Genomic DNA, 20,380 nt, shown 5'->3' on the forward strand with positions numbered 1-20,380 from the left:
TACTTTGAAGGTCCACGCTTATTAAAAAAAGAAAAAAGTTTTATAAATGCTCTATTAAAGGGTTAGTTCACCCAAAAATGAAAATAATGAGGGTGAGTAAATAATTTTTACTCACCCTCATGCCGTTCCACACCCGTAAGACCTTCGTTAATCTTCGGAACACAAATTAAGATATTTTTGTTGAAATCCGATGGCTCAGTGAGGCCTCCATAGCCAGCAATGACATTTCCTCTCTCAAGATCCATTAATATACTAAAAACATATTTAAATCAGTTCATGTGAGTACAGTGGTTCAATATTAATATTATAAAGTGACAAGAATATTTTTGGTGCGCCAAAAAAACAAAAAACAAAATAACGACTTATATATAGTGATGGCCGATTTCAAAACACTGCTTCAGGAAGATTCGGAGCATTATGAATCAGCGTGTCGAATCATGATTCGGATTGCTTGTCAAACCGCCAAACTGCTGAAATCACGTGACTTTGGCGCTCCGAACCGCTGATTCGACACGCTGATTCATTATGCTCCGAAGCTTCCTGAAGCAGTGTTTTGAAATCGGCCATCACTATATAAGTCGTTATTTTTATTTATTTTTTTTGGCGCACCAAAAATATTCTCAACGCTTTATAATATTAATATTGAACCACTGTACTCACATGAACTGATTTAAATATGTTTTTAGTACCTTTATGGATCTTGAGAGAGGAAATGTCATTGCTCCCTATGCAGGCCTCACGGAGCCATCGGATTTCAACAAAAATATCTCAATTTGCGATCCGAAGATTAACGAAGGTCTTACGGGTGTGGAACGGCATGAGGGTGAGTAATAATGACAGAATTTTCATTTTTGGGTGAACTAACCCTTTAATTATTTAAATTCTATAAATAAATATGTGTACATCCACAAAATTTGAACAGCATAAAAAAATTGCATTACATTTTGTTTACACTTCAGACCTTTATTGAAACTCTTTAAATAACGCATAGCTTAAAAGAAACCATAAATTAATAGAAACTTACATTTAAATTTCTTGTTTCATTTCAATTTATAGAAATTCTCTTTTATTTATTTATTTTGTATTACTGATTTTGTATTTGCTCCTTATATACCTACATGTTGTTGTAAAGGCCTACATTCTTATATTATGTAGAGATATAGAATATTTATTTGTGTGTCAAATGAATCTTTTAACAGATTTAAATGGTCACACAAACACTTTGAATGTCGCTCTTTGAGTGCCCTCTGTTGGAGGTGAGTGGAGCACTCAATTCACTGCTTTCAAAGCTTGGGAACTTGAAGCTTATTCATTGGTATCTCCTCATTAATATTCAGTCCGCGGGATTTAAGTCTCAGCATGACTTCGAGTGCAGGGACTGTTGAAAGGTGCTTAAGTCTGAGAGACTGATTTGGATTTCAGTATCAACTTTTTGTTACATTTTCAGCAAGGTAAGGTACTAACGTGTATATTTAAATGCAGTTTATTCTCTCGGACTATTTGTTCTGATCCAATGTTATTGAAAGACGCGTGAGCTGAATATCGTCAGTATAGTGTCGTTACAGCATCCTAATACGAATAAATGATTTGAGCGAACAATGCCACTATAACAATAAACATTTACAAAAACAAAAGTTTTGATTTTTCTGCAAATCACAGATTATCAAGAGGTTAAACCATGTTTAAGGGGAAACGTTTGATTCTGTTAAATGATTACTTGGATTTGTAATTTTTTTTTTTTTTAACAAACACTTGGAAGTTGCAGGCTGTTGTACCGAGAAATGTCTGCCTGTGAGGTTGCGTTAAACTACATTTAACCTTAACAACATTTTAATAGCCTTGGGTAAAAAATGACACAAAAATGCCCCTTGAGTGTCACTGAACTGCAGATCAAGATCTGTGGTTGTGAATACATTTAAGAATGGGTTGAAAGCTCTTACAGTCAACATGATGATACTTTAAGAAATGTTAGATGTCTTTGTAACACAGCAGTCTGTAGTTCAAGTTTAAAGAAAGTGAAATATGGTGGTCTCATGACAATTATTTTTAACTGGTTATTTTTTTTGTTTCACAACGTTGACAACAAATGCACTGTGTTCAACAACATTTGCCTTGGTTGTTTGATTCATGTGAAGGTTTTACATAAAGCTTTGCATAGGCTGCTTTCCTTTCATTTTCTTTCTTGCAACCGTATTTAATTTAAAATCTTTTTAATAAAAAATCCACTCTTAATATAAAAATTTCTTTAAAAAAAAAAGAAAAAAAGAAAAAAAGTTTACTTGCACTGTAACACTTCGATAAAGTACACGTTATGAGAATATGTAGAGTCATCAAAAGTCTGATTTTTGTTTTTGTGGCACTTTTCATCAGGTAAAGTTTTGCTTTCTAATGATATAAGCCTATACAGTAAAAGCCTGATGATGGAGTGAATTTGCTGAATGGTGAGGAAGTTGTTTTACTCTGTTTTTCTAAGATCACAATGGCTGTGAAAATAACGCATAGTTTGTCCACATGTGAAAAGATTTCTTTTTTGACCCTGTTGAAAATAAGACATAGAGTCTTTTTTGGCAGTTATGTTATACTTGTCTGCACAGGAGTAATAATCTTAGTGACTAAAAGATTTCCACTGCTATGAAGGCGTTTCCTTTCATGTGCTCAAATTGTAAAATACTGTTATAGAAATATCACAGTTTGTCCTTTAAAATAAAGTCTTATTGAGAATTACTTCCTCAGCAAACTGATCTTGACCCAGTTTCACATTAAGCTTATTAAGTTAAATTAAGCGAGGATTAGCATTCACTTTTATGTGCCTTAGAAAAAAACATTACTGGCGTGCATCTTGAGACAAAACAATAGCACTATCATATTTTAAGATAAAGTTGCTTTCAGGTAAAACAGCTCATTCATGCATTTTAGTCTGGGACTAGCTTAAGCCTTGTCTGTGAAACTGGGGGCTTGTATTATGTGTATCATTCATGTCTATTGACTCTGTTAAAGTTGAACACCAATTAATTTTCTGTGATTTATTATTGATAATAAATTATAAGTTTTTGAGATCACAAAAATAGCTTTTTCACAAAATGATGGATGATAAAAGAGATGCCAAATCCTTTGTAACACTCTGTTTGGTTCAGCACTAGTACATTTCAAATGCAATTTAATGAACGGCCGTGGCCAAAAATATTGGCAGTGACATAAATTGTTTCACAAAGTTTGCTGCTTCAGTTGTTGTGGTGTTGATTCACATTGAATTTCTATAGATCATTGTGCAGAGTGATCAGGTCTATTTTAAATAATTGCAAAAAGCTTAATTGGCCAAAAAAACAAAAAATAAATAAAAAATGTCACTTTTTGGGGGTATGTTTACACGACAATGATGTACTAAAAATGGAAACGTTTTTTTCTTTGTACAGATGACGTTATCAAAACTAACCCCGTTCACACAGATCTGCGAAATAGACTAAAAACACTGTATTACGCATGCCAGACAAGTAGTTGGCGACGTCACTTTGTAAAGAAAGACTACGCGCCTGCGCATTAGCATTCTTTTACAGAGCACTCACCTCACGTATGCCTATCCACCTTATTTTTACAGTTTACTGCACTTTTATATTCTTCTCGTTATTTCCATATAGCGGCTAATACTAAATCAAAATCGAAAGTCTCGCACATTCACAGAAAACACGTTAAAAAATAAGGTGGATAGACTAAACACGTAATACACATGTAAATGACATCACCATTTTCACAGATTAGCGTTTTTGCAGTTTACGCGGAGATGATATCGGTATCGTTTTCAAATACTTGCACTTTGAAACCCGTCTTCAAAAGTTTGTGTTTTCAGGCCACCAAAACGCCGTTGTCGTGTAAATGAACGGCCAAAACGCATAAAAAGTTTTCCGTTTTTAGTTGAAAACAGTGAGGTATAAACAGCCATGACGAGCTAACATCATTTCACAAATCATATCATCAGCACATGGTTCTAATCAGGTGAGGTGAAATCCCTCACATTATAAGAGCGGACTGATTGCTATAAAAGGAGGGAAGCCATCATCTCTCTGTATTAAAATGATGTCACATGGAAGGAAATTGGTGTGGACAATATTACACCTGAAAGAACCATTTACCAAATCATCAACAACATCAAGTAGAGAAGTTCAACTGCAGTGAAGAAAGACTCCTCCTGAGGAGTCTTCTACAGAATCATGTTACCACCAGTGCAGAGCTTGCTCAGTATTTACAGCAGGTGGGTGTGAGATAATCTGAATGCACAATGAGGCCATTTGGACAATGGCCTAGTGTCAGGAATGCCAGCAAAAAGAAGCCACATTTGTCCAAGAAAAAGAAAAAGAAAACCCTGTGAAGGACAGACTGAAATAAGTACAGGGATTGAACAGCAGAAGACTGGTGCAAAGTTGTTTTTTGATGAAGCCCCCTTCCGATTGTTTGGGACTTTGGAAAATCGATTGTCCAGAGAAGAAAAGTTAAACGTTACCATGAGTCCTGTGTCGTGCCAACAGGGAAGCATCCCAAGACCATCTGTAAAGGCTAACGTGTGGGGTTGGTTTTCATCTAAGGGAGGCTCTCTCACAATTCTGCCCCAAAACACTGCCATGAATAAAGAATGGTATCAAAACGTCCTGCTAGTGCAACTTCTCCCAATGACCCAGGAGCAATTTGGTGATGATCCGTGCATTTTCCAGCATGATGGAGCACCATGTCACTAGGCAAGAGTGGTAATGAAGTGGCTCGGAGATCGTTACATTGAAATTTTGGATCCTTGGTCAGACAATTCCCTGGATTTTAATCCCATAGAGAACCTGCAGTCAATCCTCAAAAGGCCAGTGGACAAGCAGAAGCCCACAAATTGTGATCAACTCAGCACTAATAAGACAAGAATGGTAGCTTTCAGTCAGGATTTGGCCAAGAAGCTGATATCCAGCATGCCAGAGTGAATTGCAGAGGCTATGAAGAAGAGTCAACACTGTAAATATTGACTCTTTGCATATTGAATGTTTTTTGCCAATAAAAGCATTTAATACTTATGAAATGCTTATCATTTATACCATTGAAACATGTGAAAAAATAATATACATGAACTTGATGCAGCACACTTAAAACACAAATTTGTCACTGCCATGCTGTATTTCATTAGTCCCCCCCCAAAAAAAATCACTTGGGTACTTAGAATGAAAAGAATATCAAAACTAAGGATGTATAAAGTTATATAGACATTGTTCCAATGGCTTAAAGTCAGAGTTTTTTAAATACATTTTAGGAAGTGAGAAATGTTTTTGCAAGACCCATATAAATAACATTTCATATCTCAATAAACAATCATTTGAAACAAATCCAAACATAAACATGACAAAGGAGTTTTTACCATTCTGAGAGAAATGTGGTGTGATTTTGAGAAAATGACATTCATGAATTAGCCCAATGCAGGATGGTTTTTTAGTGTTGTACAAACAGGTCATTTAATCATTAACAGCTGCAGTTGATGAAGTACTTGATGTTTCATATTAAATGGTGACAATAGTGACATAACCACCTGTCTGCAGAGCCAGAACATCAAATAAACACTTAACAACCTTCCTTACTTCTTTGTCAAGCCAGAAGAACACTTATTGCCTGAGGTTTTTGTGAAGCTTGTCACCTTTGGCAAAACGGTTACTTATGCAAGAACCTGCTGTACACAGCAGTTACAATGTGTGATGTACTTTCAAATTTCACACTGACTTTCTGTAATGATTTTCTAGGATATATTTGTATCCATAATACTGGAATACATGGTTTATTCTCTAATGTAGAGCTATTAGCAGGAATTGCGCTGACCCTAATACATTGATACATTTCCATGTAAATCAGTGAGTCAGATCTGACAGAGTGATTGTATTAGGAATGTTTGGTCATGCCTTATGGACCACAACATCACCCTCCACCACCATGCTTTTTGATAGTGTAATATTTACACATTTGTGAACCTGGCTTACAGACAATATACCTATTGGAAGAGTGAATATGTTGAGAAGCTTGCTGTGACAAATAATCTTATTGTGTGTCATTGTCAGTGCAATGTCTTACAAAAAAGTACAAATCTTGCTATTAATAGAACTTTTTGGACTTTTGAAAAGCTCTAATTGACATATTATGTTTCTTATGCTCACCAAAGCTGTACTTATTTGATGAAAAATACAGTAAAAAAAACAATATTGTGAAATATTATTACATTTTAAAATAACTGTTTTCTATTTTAATATATTTTAAAATAAATACCCAAACTTTTTAATGATAGTGTATATATATAATTGTAGTTTTGTTAATTCCACGTTAAAGCTTTTAGATTAAAGGAAGTTCTGTAAGGTCAAGAGTGTGATGGAAATTTTGAACTAATTAATAATGAACTAACATTTCTTTTCTTCTACAGGCCTAATAAGCTAACTTTGAAATAGAGAAATAGTCACTAGGACTGAGTGTTGTAACAAGTGGAAAAATTCTGCTGTGCTGGCTAGACAGCATCCTTCGAAGAATAAAAAATAGTCTTTGAAAAAATTTTAATTTATTGAGTAATCTGAACTATTAACCCGGTGATATTTTTTGATGATCTTGTGATTCAGTTGTTCTAATCTAAATTTACTTCGCCAGTAAGCGGGACAGAGGAACTGAGATGTTTTTCTTAAATTTGAACCAATCATATTGAGACTGATGATAATGAGTAATAGATCATGCTATACTGACTGTGAAATGTACCTGAAATCCTATAAAACCTGCTCTATTCCTTTGTTCGGAGAGAGATTCTCTGGAATTGATGGGAACTCTCCCAGCTGCAATTAACGCTTCGAAGGACAAAAACTGGAGTCTCTGGTTATTACTGTGCAGCAAGTCAGGTTGGGGAACACTAGGTTTTTGAGGGTCAAGACGTTGACCGAGATACTATTGAGTGTCGATTTGGAGACGCTCCGAAAGATCATATATTATTGAGTGTCGATTTGGAGACGCTCCGAGTACTATTGAGTGTCGATTTGGAGACGCTCCGAAAGATCAGGAAATTTACTGAGTGTCGATTAGGAGACGCTCGGGTGTCGATTAGGAGACGCCCCAGGAACAGGTAAACTTAAGTCAGGTGTGTCTTGGAAAATCTACCACAACAGAAACATATTCTGCGAGGTGTATCCGAAGTCTTGACTGTCATTGTAAACTACAAGCGCAAAAATACTCACAGTAGCACACAAAGTATTTTATGTATTTATTTATTTTACAATATGATTTCCCCTTCCTGTTGTGCCAACCATCTCTTTACAGTTGCCTTTAGCACTTCAGGCACTTATTGCTTAGACATGTTTATCTGATCATGGATTTCCCATCCATTGAACCTAAAAACAAAAACACGGCTGTAGGAAAAAAAAAAAAGTCTTCATAACATTGCAGATCATATTTCATTTTAAACACGCCCTGTCAAAACACGCCCTGTTTACTTGCTTAATCTTTAATATCTCATGTCAGTTGTTCATATAATTTACAGTAGGACACTCAGATTACTGTGTTCCAGCATTAGACATCACATCCTATTTGATTATAGGGCTTAGTTAAAATATGTTATATTTAATACATATGTATCATTTGCACAGCTGCAGCAGTGAACTTAAGCTGCGGTAGAACATTCCATCCTTTTATTAGAAATGATTGATTGATATGAGGTCTTTGTCACAGGTTATCTTGTAGTGTTCTGCTTCAGGGCTTTTGAAAGCATTGCCGCTCCTTTATAATTACATTTAACCTTTACATACCTGCTCTGTCATGTGTGACTGGAGTCACATCACCCATACACTCACGCTCTCTCTCTCTCTCTCTCTCTCTCTCTCAAAAATATCGTAATTAGAGGAAGGATTTTACCGTTCCTGACTAACTAAGTGGGGCATTGTGAGCTCTATTCTGTTTTGAACTAAAGAACAGGTTTCCTTGCATAACTACCATCTTGTATTCTCTTCTCTCCCACTCAGGATCAGGTGCGAAGCAGTGAGTCATTCATATCAAACACCTGCACCAGTATACATGAGGGTTAATTTCACTATCTACCTGACAAGACCCCCATTCATCTTTGTACTTTCAACTGGAATGATCTGATGGAAAAAACACAATGATCTCAATCATTAAAACCTGCTTCAGAGGGATCTACAGTTGTCATTGGAACAGTGATAATACAAGACAAAAAGTGAGATTTTATTCACATAAACAATCATATTCCTTGACATTTTTTCATCATGGATACACCCATTCTCTCTTAGTATCATTTGCAGACATCTTTTCAAATTTTTTTACTTTGTTTGCACAATCAGTTGAGAGAGGCGGAATAGTTTACCATGTCAAATAAATGAACAGAATCAAAGGAAATTGTTGTCATTAAATGCCTCTTTAAAGAACAATTATCATGTAAATGCTCTTCCCTTTTAAATGAGTCCAAAGCTGTGGAGACTGATGATCATCATGACTGACAGAAAAGTATGTTAATTGGAAACCTGAATAGAAAAGCAAGGCTCTCAGTTCTTTTGATTTGTGTCAGAAACAATTACCGCTGCATTCAAAGATTTCTAAAGATTTCTGTGTGGGAAGGACTAGTAATAATCAGCTACAATAATAACCACTCGGTTTAGAGGTTGGCCCTACTTTTGAATATTCAAATCAGTAACGTAAGCGAAACCCAACATGAGAAAATGATCAGGGAAAACTATTATTAAACTCTTTTCTGTATTAAACGGGACAAAGAGAAGAGCTTAATGACGTACAGAAAGAGAAAAAAATGTTTAAAATGTGCAGTTTTGTTTTGTTTTTGTTTGTAGAGGTCATGCTGCTGGTTCTCTTTTCTGTCTTTTGTGTCCATACTTGCCCTGAGTTGGATGTACGTTTGCTTTATTGCCTTCAATGACCACACTGATGTAAATGAGTGAGTACATTTCCACAATATGCTAATTATATGACTACATTGTAAATCAGTTGGCATGTTGCTTCCTAGTTTAAAAGTACAGTAATAACTGATTGTGTCATTGAGCCATATATTGCTTCATTTTCCTCCTGCAGGCTTGCCTTCAAAAAATTGGAAAAATGGGTGGACTGGTACATGATAGTGATAGTGATTTCTGCTGTGCTAGCCACTTACTGTTTCCTTCTACTGGTAAGAAGAAGGGAATAATGTGAACCAGATTGCTCAGCGGGTAGCATTTGTTGTTCCAATAAGATCATTCTTCATTTATTTCAGGTATTTGGATTGCTACATTTCGCAATTAGAGAGCCCTTGAATTTGCACTGGCTGCATAAGGTACTCTTACTTTTAGTCATGTCCTAATTTTTGCTACTTCTAAAATCCCTTTTATGTATAGATTATGTATTATGTATAGCTATGTGTAGCTAGGCTGTTCAACTTCTGTGAAGATCTGGGAAATGCTAACGTTAGCCTGCTAGCATCCAAAGCATGAGATCAAACCCTCCCTGCAAATCGCCGTCCAAAGCCACGCCTCCTCCAAAACTCATGAATGCACACAAGGGTCACAAGAGACGGCGTTAAACTACCTCATGTCTCAAAGCACATAACATTACAATAATAATAAACGTAAACAACTTAGAGAGCTTATACCCAAAGACTATAGAATAACAAGATGCATCACTCTTATTGTTTTGAATGGGAGAAAGTGCAACGCGCAATATGGCGGAATAAGTCCCGCCTTCTAAATATCGCCGATTGGTAAAGTCATCGCGTCACTGCAGCGGCCGTTAGAAGCTCCGGTTCCTATAGAAACAGTCAGACGCGCGCCTCCGAAATGAGACGCGAGACGCGAATTTAGAACTGCGCATGCGCATTAGCTTGATCTAGCCTGAAAAAGACCGTTTTTTTGTCGTGATTCGAGCGTTTAAAAACTAAATTTATGAGACAGTTGTTGTCAGATTTCATTGGTGATTTCAAATATGAAATTTAATCGAAAGCTTGGCAATCAGCTTTGGAGAATTTGATGTTTTCCCATTTAAAGAGATAGGAGCTGCATTTGAATGCGTTTCAAAGATGGCTGCCGAGTGAAATGACTCGTCTTAAAGGGACTTTGTTATACCTGACTGCTGCAGATTCATTTCGGTGTTTATACTGTTGAGGTGGAAATGCATAGTTCCGAGTCTGAGGACGTGAACAGCTCCGGTTAGAACGTCACGGGTTGACATCACGGTAGTTATGGCGTGAGCGCAGCATAAACTCGTTGTTTTGATTCGGTAGGATCTGTAAAAGGGTGGCTGCTGTTTGTTTGCGGTGTTCATGACTGAGGTCTGTCTGTAATCTGTATAAACTGCATAGTATGAAATGCGCCGATGACATATGATATCTGTGTGAACAGGGTGCGTGAGGGAATGTAAAATCATACGCTGACAGGAGGGTAACAAGACATTGTATTATTTTGTTCGGATCGAATATAAAGATTGGACGTACATTTTATGGTCCTACGCCTTCCACAGACGATAAATATTTATAAAAATACATTTAGACCATTTAATATAGTGATTTCTATCATGATATAAGGAGACTTTCAACTAAATGTTCCTGTAGAAAATCTCCTATAGAGAATGTGAATCTGACGTCACACCGCATTGAGTTCTGGGTAACTTTTTGTTTATCTGCCATGCTGAAAGGACGCCTTTCCACCATTGAGTATAGTGCAGTGATTTGTTTTCACATGATTGTGAAAAATGTCACCATTATATGTCATTAATGCTGCATCGATAATGGCGATAGTAACTCAGATCATCGTTCTGAGAGAAAACTGGACAATGAAAAACGTTTTTTCGCCTTTTCTGCGTGTAAAAACACTAAGGGAATCAGGTCAAGGAGATGACGAGAAGACGCCGGATGGCAAATCTTTTAATAATGGCACTGATTAAACCTACTGCTTATCACTCAATAAAAGAATCACATTGTTAAGTGTTTTTGAAAGTTTTGATTTTGTTTGGTTTAATAATTAACATTACCTTTGCGAGTATGACTCTCACTCTGTTTGTGAATTAGCAGAACTTGAACGGGGACATTCAACAAGAAAAACGCTTCATGTGGCCTAATGCACTAAGACAAACACAAATTCTGTACATATCTTTTAAAGCATAATGTGTGGAGATACGCATATGAGCCCAAAATATGAATGCAACATGTTAAGCAGTTTCCTCTCATGTAAAGAAAATGCTTAATGTGGCCTTAAAATCCCCGTGAACCGGAAGTTGAAAATGACTTTTCTCCAGTGTTGTGACGTATTTCCAAGTGAAACGGAATATTGAAAAGAGGGCAGGGTTTTACTTTAGCGCTCCTCCTCTCCATCTCTCGCTCATAGCAGACTAACAGTTGGAGGGGAGTGGTTTAAGCGTGTTCAACCCAAGCCGTCAATCTGACGTCATCAGAGAAGGGATGCCATTCCAGACCGGAAGTAACTTTTCAGATTTTGATTAAAGATTACCACAACAAACAATTTTTTTCTGTGTATTAACTTACACGGTTTATTTGTTCACCACAAGACTAGTATTATGCGCTTACAAAGTAAATCAACTCTGATTTCATGACGACTTTAAAGCACTGAGACTGTAATATTAAAGAGATCAAATTCTGTACATAGCTTACTAATAAGGCACATATGTTTAGAAAAACAGATAAAACCAAAATATTAACTTTCAGTATCACTTAAATTGCATAAGCCATTTTAAGCATTTTCTTCACATCGGTTTTCATAAACAAATGCTTAATGTGTAAAAAAAACTGCGTTCATATTCAGGGTTCATATGCAGATCTTTTAATATCACTGTCTTAGTACATTAAGCCAACGTTTTAAAATGTCCCCTCCAAGGAGCCACTACTAAACTGTTCACAAGCTCCTAGGATTTTGGTTGTCATTTGTTGTTCGTGTCTGTCTGTCCGCTGAATGTGACCCATAATCTCTGATTCTCCTCTGTGATCGTGTCATTTACAATGTCAACAGTTGTAGGCCTACTCAATATGCTCGTTTAAGCATGATTTAAACATTTCCAACAAATAAATGAATCGGCTTATCGCAGCGTGTTGAACACATAGATTTATTTGGATATTCCACCATATGATGGCTGAAGCGGCAGCGAGCGTCCAGCGTGCGACACGGTAAACAGATCAACATTGTAAACGAAACTCTTAAACTTAAGCGAAACTACAAAACTTAAGTGAAAAAAAAAATCAAATTATTATGCGATGCGATAAAATAGCTTCTATTCCCTGCAAACGATGCCATGAAGAACGCGAATGTTCTACTTAATAGCAGAATCAAAACAAAAGGTAGGCAAGTATCCTTATTAATTTCAGTGTAAATAGTAGTCGCCCCGGCATGCAACGGGGCGTGACGTAGGCTCGCGTTCTCAAGTGTGAAAAAATTAATAAAATAATATTTTATATGATATATAAGTATATATTGAATATTTAAATATTATATATTAAATAAATAAATCAATATTTATGGTGCAATTTTAAAATTTTACATTTTAAATATATATATTTTTAAAGTATGGCTGTTCCAGAGCTTATTTTCACAAAAACGAACAATTTAGCCCCTAATAAATATATTTGTAAATTAAAAAAAAAAAAAGTTTTGTAAAATTTTGTTAATTATTTGGAAAGTGTGAATGTATTATGTAGGCTAAATATGAGTATTATGAGGCCCAACTATGGGCCAAAAGTGCCCATAGTTGAGGAAACAGTCTTATATTGGTTACTTTTAAAACTTTGGTAACACTATTACTGATAGTCAGCTTTAAGTACATAAAGGAAGTTCACAGCATGTTAATGAATGATCTCAAAATATGTTAATATTTTTCTGTTCTCTCTTCAGGTGTTTCTGTTTTTGGGTCTCCTCACTGATACTATTGGTATAGCTGGATTTAGTAAAGAATGGATAGAGGAGTGGCAAACTGTCTATATGTCATTTCAGGTATGATATCAAAACCAGCCTTCAGCCATTCAGCATTTTAGTACTGGTGCTTTGTCTGTCTTTAACGTCTTTGCAGCTGGTTTTCATTGTATTCCATGTTAAAATGTCAGTGTGAAATATGAGCACAAGTGTATCTCTCAACATAATGTTACATTATACTGTATTTATCGTAGAACTGACACTCAGGTGTCTGTATCTCCAGTTTCACCACTGTTGTTGTACTGTAAAGAGTATGAAAAACCCCTCTTTGGTTTCCCATAGGCCACGGCTCCTTTCCTGCATCTGGGTGCTGTGGTGGCTTTGACCTTGATCAGCTGGCTCGTGTTCAAGAGTTATCATACATCTGGTCAGTAGAGGCTCTAAAACAGCTTATAATCAGGGCTGTAGCTGGGGTATCCAGGGCTCAGGTTGTTGCTGTGTGCCCCCTTGAAATCGCATTCCAGAACGGGGAAGGCATCCCCCTCGGGTGAAATCAAGAATCGTCACCACCTTTTGCCCCGCTAGCAAAGGCCCTGCTTAGACGACAGCAGATATTAGAAAAATATCAGACCTCTGAATGCTTTGATTGACCAATCAGAATTAAACAGACAGCCGTGCAATAAAGCATTATATATTCATTGATGACATATTAATGAAAGCTATTATCAAGTAATTGGTGTAAATGTGAAAGTTAACATTAATGTTTCATACATTTAATTATGCTTTATTTTCAAAATTTTGTACTGAGTATTTTTGTGTGTGTTTTTGCCTGTGTAGCTTGCAAGGTTTTTATAATGATGACCTTCTTGGTAGTGTCTGCTGCTGTGTTCCTTTGTCCTCTTGCAATCTATTCTCCATGCATTACCAGTAACCTTCCCCCAAAACCCTCCCTCGTCGGACATCGTGGCGCTCCAATGGTAAGTGTAACTTTCATTTTGAGACATTCCTTCCTTTTGTTAGAACGTGTAATAGCTCATGTTTACATTGGTGTGCCCATCAAATTCTTGTTTTAGCTGTTCTTTCATGCCGGTGCTGAACTGCAGGATGATTTTAACATTTTTTTTTTAGAATAAATTTGACATGCCACAGGATGAATCATCTGCTGTATTTTCTGAATCCGTTTAGGATTGTGATGATTATGGCATCGTTCCCAGGTTGTAAGCTACCAACGTGGAGGAATGTATTTCATTAGCATGTCAGTCTGCTCATAAATGTTGGAACATTTATTAAGCATTAGCAATTTATAGATGCAGTAATTACAGTGAAAACATATAGAGTTATTACAAAACATGTAGTCCTAATCCATAAATATAATTTGAATGGCGGACAGTCTGCAATTCAGACACAGTCTATTGAATTCCACTGGCATGGAAGGTGGAGGACGTGTTTTGACATCTAAAGCTCTGTAGTTTTGATCTTCCTACGCTCAACACGAGACTGGAAGGTTAACTGTGAATAAAAACAGAGGTGTGTGAAGAACACAGATGCTTGAGTTCATTTTTGCTTATACAGGACATGGAAATCTGAACATATGTATGTAGTAAAATAGTAGTTCTTTCTGGCAAGAAGTGATTTATTTTGTCCTTTTAAAACATTTTTTTAAAAGGTTTTATGTATATGTGTATTTTATTAATATTATATTAATGTTATATTAAAGGGTTCGTTCAACCAAAAATGAAATTACTCACCCTCATGTCGTTCCAAACCCGTCTGACCTTCGTTCATCTTCAGAACACAAATTAAGATATTTTTGATGAAATCCGAGAGTTTTTTTTTATCTCCCATAGAAAGCAGCAAAATTACCACATTCAAAGTCCAGAGAAGCAGTAAAGTCATTGTTAAAATAGTCAACGTGGCTACAGTGGTTCAACCTTAATGATATGAAGCGACAAGAATACTGAGCCGCCATTCTGACGAAAAAAGTCGTTATTTTGTTTTGTTTTAGCGCAAAAAAAGTATTCTCGTCGCTTCATAACATTAAGGTTGAACCACTGTAGTCACATTGACTATTTTAACAATGACTTTACTGCTTCTCTGGACCTTAAATGTGGTAATTTTTTTGCTTTCTATGGGAGATAAAAAACCTCTCGGATTTCATCAAAAATATCTTAATTTGTGTTCTGAAGATGAACGAAGTTCTTACGGGTTTGGAACGAAGTGAGTGTGAGTACTTAATCACAGAAATTTCATTTTTGGGTGAACTAACCCTTTAATGTTATATGTTGTTAATTATGTATTTAGCTGGCTCCAGAGAATACCATGATGTCATTCAGGAAGAGTATGGAGTGTGGCGTGGTGGCATTTGAAACAGATGTGCAAATCAGGTAACAGATTCAGTTTCTGTTCAGAAGCACAGACACTTGCTGCTACTTGTTTGTGTGTGTGTGTTTGTGTGTGTGTTTTAATACGCTTGTCTATTTTATCTTTTCAGCAACGACATGAAGCCTTTTCTTATGCATGACAATGGTAAAAAATTTCTGCTACGAACAACTGATGTGAAGAAGAAATTTCCAGGTCGAGATAACAACATGCACACTAACTTCACGTTGCAAGAGTTACAGATGTTAAATGCAGGCGAATGGTTTTTAAGGGTGAGCGCAAAGAATTATTTATATTTTATAACATCAATATATATAATCATGAACTATATATATATAATCATGAACTAACAATGAACAATACTTCTACAGCATTTATTATTAATCTAAGTTAATGTTAATACATTATTAAAACTAAAACTTGTATAGTTAATGTACTGTGAGCTAACATGAACAAACAATGAATGACTGTATTTTTATTAACTAACATTAACAAATAATGTAACAAATGTATTGTTCATTGTTAGTTCATGGTAGTTAATACATCAACTAATGTTAACAAATGAACCTTATTGTAAAGTGTTACCATTATATTATATTATATTATATTGAAAGATTTGTTGTAAAGGCAGCTCATGTGCAGTTGCATGTGCACAAGCAAAAGTACATCAAGTACTTTATATGTCTCACAGGTACCATGTGAAAAGAAAAAGGAGTATGTTTTTGGTTAAAGATTTCTAGCAAAACAACCTTGAACTGAACTGAGGTTGCAGTTTTATCCAGTTTGAACAGATACAAAAAAATTCTTCCACTTTGCATTTGATGTTCAGATGGTCTGTTTTAGTGTGATGACAAAATGACAAATTTGTTTAAAATGAGATCTTCTGATTTTCAAATACAGACAGATCCATTTCATTCAGTGTCATCGCTCTCAGAGGAAGAGAAAAGGGAGGCTAACAACCAGACAGTACCATCTCTTTCTGAGCTCTTGGTCATGGCCAAAAAGCATAATGTGTCCCTCATATTTGACCTAAAAAATGAGAACAACTCAACTCAATTCAAGAAAAGCAACTCCTTCTACACCATTGAAACTATCATAAAGTCAGGCATCTCACCAGACAAGGTAATATTGTCATACTGTACACAGTGGGGTCCGAACATCTAAAACCATTACTGAAAATTTAATTCTAATTTAATATATTTTCCATTAAGCTTTTAGAAATGTCATAATTTATTAGCATCCCTTTTTGTCTGCTTCATTTTTATCCGATTTTTTAAATATTTCTATTCAGCTTTATATTTATTTCACTTTAGTTTTTGTAATTTTAGTACTTCAACTACATAAACTTACTTTATTTCAGATAAATAGGCAAGTTTTTTTTTTTTTTTTAGTTTAATCTTACACTAGAGGCACAATTAAAAAGCATGGCTTTCATTAATGCTACAAACCCGATTCCAAAAAAGTTGGGACACTGTACAAATTGTGAATAAAAAAGGAATGCAATAATTTTCAAATCTCATAAACTTATATTTTATTCACAATAGAATATAGATAACATATCAAATGTTGAAAGTGAGACATTTTGAAATGTCATGCCAAATATTGGCTCATTTTGGATTTCATGAGAGCAACACATTCCAAAAAAGTTGGGACAGGTAGCAATAAGAGGCCGGAAAAGTTAAATGTACATATAAGGAACAGCTGGAGGACCAATTTACAACTTATTAGGTCAATTGGCAACATGACTGGGTATAAAAAGAGCCTCTCAGAGTGGCAGTGTCTCTCAGAAGTCAAGATGGGCAGAGGATCACCAATTCCCCCAATGCTGCGGTGAAAAATAGTGGAGCAATATCAGAAAGGAGTTTCTCAGAGAAAAATCGCAAAGAGTTTGAAGTTATCAAAGTATAAAACTGTTCTGTGGTCAGGCGAATCAGAATTTGAAGTTCTTTTTTGAAAACTGGGACGCCATGTCATCCGGACTAAAGAGGACAAGGACAACCCAAGTTGTTATCAGCGCTCAGTTCAGAAGCCTGCATCTCTGATGGTATGGGGTTGCATGAGTGCGTGTGGCATGGGCAGCTTACACATCTGGAAAGGCACCATCAATGCTGAAAGGTATATCCAAGTTCTAGAACAACATATGTTCCCATCCAGACGTCATCTCTTTCAGGGAAGACCTTGCATTTTCCAACATGACAATGCCAGATCACATACTGCATCAGTTACAACATCATGGCTGCGTAGAAGAAGGATCCGGGTACTGAAATGGCCAGCCTGCAGTCCAGATCTTTCACCCATAGAAAACATTTGGTGCATCATAAAGAGGAAGATGCGACAAAGAAGACCTAAGACAGTTGAGCAACTAGAAGCCTGTATTAGACAAGACTGTATTAAACATGGCCTTGTCCCAACTTTTGAGATGTGTTGATGCCATGAAATTTAAAATCAACTTATTTTTCCCTTAAAATGATACATTTTCTCAGTTTAAACATTTGATATGTCATCTATATTGTATTCTGAATAAAATATTTAAATTTGAAACTTCCACATCATTGCATTCCTTTTTTATTCACAATTTGTACAGTGTCCCAACGTTTTTGGAATCGGGTTTGTACATATAGTTATAAAAATCTCAGTCTTTTATGTGTGTGTTTTTTTTCTTTTGCACCCTTAAATACAATTCTCATAATTTGTATGACTTTCAGATATGGTGGCTTCCTCGAGAATATAGACACAACGTGAGAGATATTTCATCAGGATTTAAACAGGTGTATAATGTGGTTGACGAAATGAATGCGGATGGTGGAAACTTCCTGAATATGAAATACAGTTCACTGAGCACTCATAAAATAAGGTAAGTGTAGGAGGATTGGTTCACCTTATCTGACATGCAGAGACATGATACTGCCGCCATTAATGTTGGTATGATCTTACAGCCTTGGGGATCATTCTCACAGGATTTTACTTTCTTACAAAGATGACAGAAAGGCTGAGAAATTATGTGCTGATCAGTAGCTTAAACTCACAAATGTATCTAATAATGATTACAGTTTGCCACAACACATGAAGATTTATGAGGCATTTTCCAGACACTGTTTTGTCCGGTTGGGTGCACCTGTCATTTTATAATTTGATGAAGACATAAAATTGAATGAACAAGAAAAGCTTGACTGATGAATAAGACTGCATGTTAAAACGGTCCTGCCACTCCTGTCTATTATGCAGAAACTGGCTTGTTGCGACCTGTCGAAAAGGTCGTTGATATGGAGCCAAAGGCATATGAATAGAGAGAAGATTTGTGTTTGTTTTTATTTTGACATACTTTTTTTTTTTTGTTTATCTCACTGAACAGTGAGCTGCGGGAAAAAAACGTGTCTGTGAATCTGTGGGTTGTGAATGAACGTTGGCTCTTCTCATTATTGTGGTGTTCTGGGGCCAGTTCAGTGACCACCAATGCCTGCCACATCTTCAAAAACATGTCTAAGCCTGACTGGCATCTGGTAAATCTCAGCCTATCTTTTCACCTATCGCTGTCTAAAGTGCCGTAATAGAGAAACTGTGGTTTTTTGTTTTGTTTTTTTCCATTTATAATTCACATGGACTTGTCTGAATATGTAATACCTCTGGAATCCTTTGTGTGTTTGTGTATGCATGTAATAATGAAAGGAGCCTAAAAAGTACATGGGAATATGGATCTCGGCTGACGTGATATCATTGCTGTTGATGGTTGGGCTGTTTCTTTGGCAAAGGTAAGAAACTCAGCACATATACTGGACAGTTGATTAAATTACATTTTCGTGGGGATAATTCAAGTTTTAACAGGTAGATTATAATAGCTTTAAACCTTTAAAGATGTTGCACTTTATAATTACATTATAATTACAGGTTGTCCTTCCCTCACGCCAGTAAACACATCGTCAGAGAAAAGATGTCACTGCAAGAGGGAGAGGAAGTTATTTTATTTAAAGATTATGATGATACAAAACAAAAACAATGATGAGCACATATAAATCATTTATAATAAATACTGCAATATTCCATGAAAAAATAAAAATGGTCATATTTAATTTCATGGTGACTTTAACGGATAGATTATAATAGATTTAAACTTTATAATTGTGTTTTTTTATATATATATATTAATTTCTTTCTAATATTAATAGTGTATTTAACAGAATTTCTATTTTTAATTATCGCTCTATAATAAATGTATAAAATGTATTAAAATTATGAAAAAAGAAGCCATCAGTTATTATATAAATATAAATGTATTGTTTATTATAAATGTTTAATAAAAATGACTGCAAGGCAAGTTAACTTGTTACCAACTCTAAGGCTTATCCAACAGTAGCTGAAAATGTCCATCATACACAATTCATACCACTAAAAAACACAAACCTACTTGAAGGCTATTGGTTATTTATTCTTTCTTTATTATTCTTTATTCCAAGGCATTTAACAAATGTTTTAAGATTGATGAAATCTATTCTGAATAAATGTACATTTTTTCTCCAAATCTTCAGATTTGCCCCTTATTGAAGAGTCACTCAAATAATGTTGATGGTGCAGCGCCATGTAAGTCCACCAGTCTGCTCAACAACAGATTATAATGGACATTTTTCTCTTTGTTTGTGAACAGGAGAAAGAGCCATGTTTCTCGTCAAAACAGAGAAGAGAAGGGTGTCCCCCTGCTTGATCGCTGAAAGATGCCAGCCTTGTCATGAAAGAGCATTTCCTTTTTTTAACTTTTTTTGAAGGATTGTATGTGGTTATCAAAATAAAATCATGTCATATTAAATGTGTAATTCAGTAAATTCACATAATATTTGTACTTAATTGGTATGAGAATTGATATATTTGATATAATTTCCTCATTAGGGCAGCAAATTGTGCAATGCTGCCACCCATTGACAGAAGTATGTAATTTCAGCCCTTTGTCTTGCAACACCAGAACTTTTACTTTTCATTTAAATAACAATATTTTTTATAGATGTTGTTTGTGTATGTGATACTTTGTGAGGCACTTTAAGAAAGTTTTTAAAATGTTGAACCCACTTTATTATTAAATGTCTTTAACTACTATGTACTTCTTATGGTGCGTTCACACCAGACGC

At 35.6% G+C, this 20,380-nt stretch overlaps 1 protein-coding gene across 1 annotated transcript; it reads left to right on the forward strand.

Moving 5' to 3' along the window:
- Positions 1 to 1,300: 1,300 nt before the first annotated feature.
- Positions 1,301 to 20,348, forward strand: gdpd2 (glycerophosphodiester phosphodiesterase domain containing 2). The gene is made up of 15 exons (XM_051860915.1): positions 1,301 to 1,451; positions 8,001 to 8,212; positions 8,838 to 8,941; positions 9,076 to 9,169; positions 9,254 to 9,313; positions 12,870 to 12,968; positions 13,230 to 13,314; positions 13,725 to 13,864; positions 15,189 to 15,271; positions 15,379 to 15,538; positions 16,167 to 16,388; positions 17,972 to 18,120; positions 18,619 to 18,766; positions 18,933 to 19,015; positions 19,906 to 20,348. The coding sequence occupies exons 2-15, from the start codon at positions 8,138 to 8,140 to the stop codon at positions 19,967 to 19,969; spliced, it is 1,566 nt and encodes a 521-aa protein (XP_051716875.1). The 5' UTR covers positions 1,301 to 1,451; positions 8,001 to 8,137; the 3' UTR covers positions 19,970 to 20,348.
- The last annotated feature ends 32 nt before the right edge of the window (positions 20,349 to 20,380 follow it).

The sequence above is a fragment of the Ctenopharyngodon idella genome, chromosome 14 (assembly GCF_019924925.1).
Source record: "Ctenopharyngodon idella isolate HZGC_01 chromosome 14, HZGC01, whole genome shotgun sequence".
Lineage (NCBI taxonomy): Eukaryota > Metazoa > Chordata > Actinopteri > Cypriniformes > Xenocyprididae > Ctenopharyngodon > Ctenopharyngodon idella.

Coding starts and splice junctions, on each gene's coding strand:
- gdpd2 (XM_051860915.1), top strand. CDS start 8,138: ATGATCTCAATCATTAAAACCTGCTTCAGAGGGATCTACAGTTGTCAT. Junction 13,865..15,188: donor GACATCGTGGCGCTCCAATG/GTAAGTGTAACT, acceptor TTATGTATTTAG/CTGGCTCCAGAGAATACCAT. Junction 19,016..19,905: donor GGGCTGTTTCTTTGGCAAAG/GTAAGAAACTCA, acceptor GTTTGTGAACAG/GAGAAAGAGCCATGTTTCTC.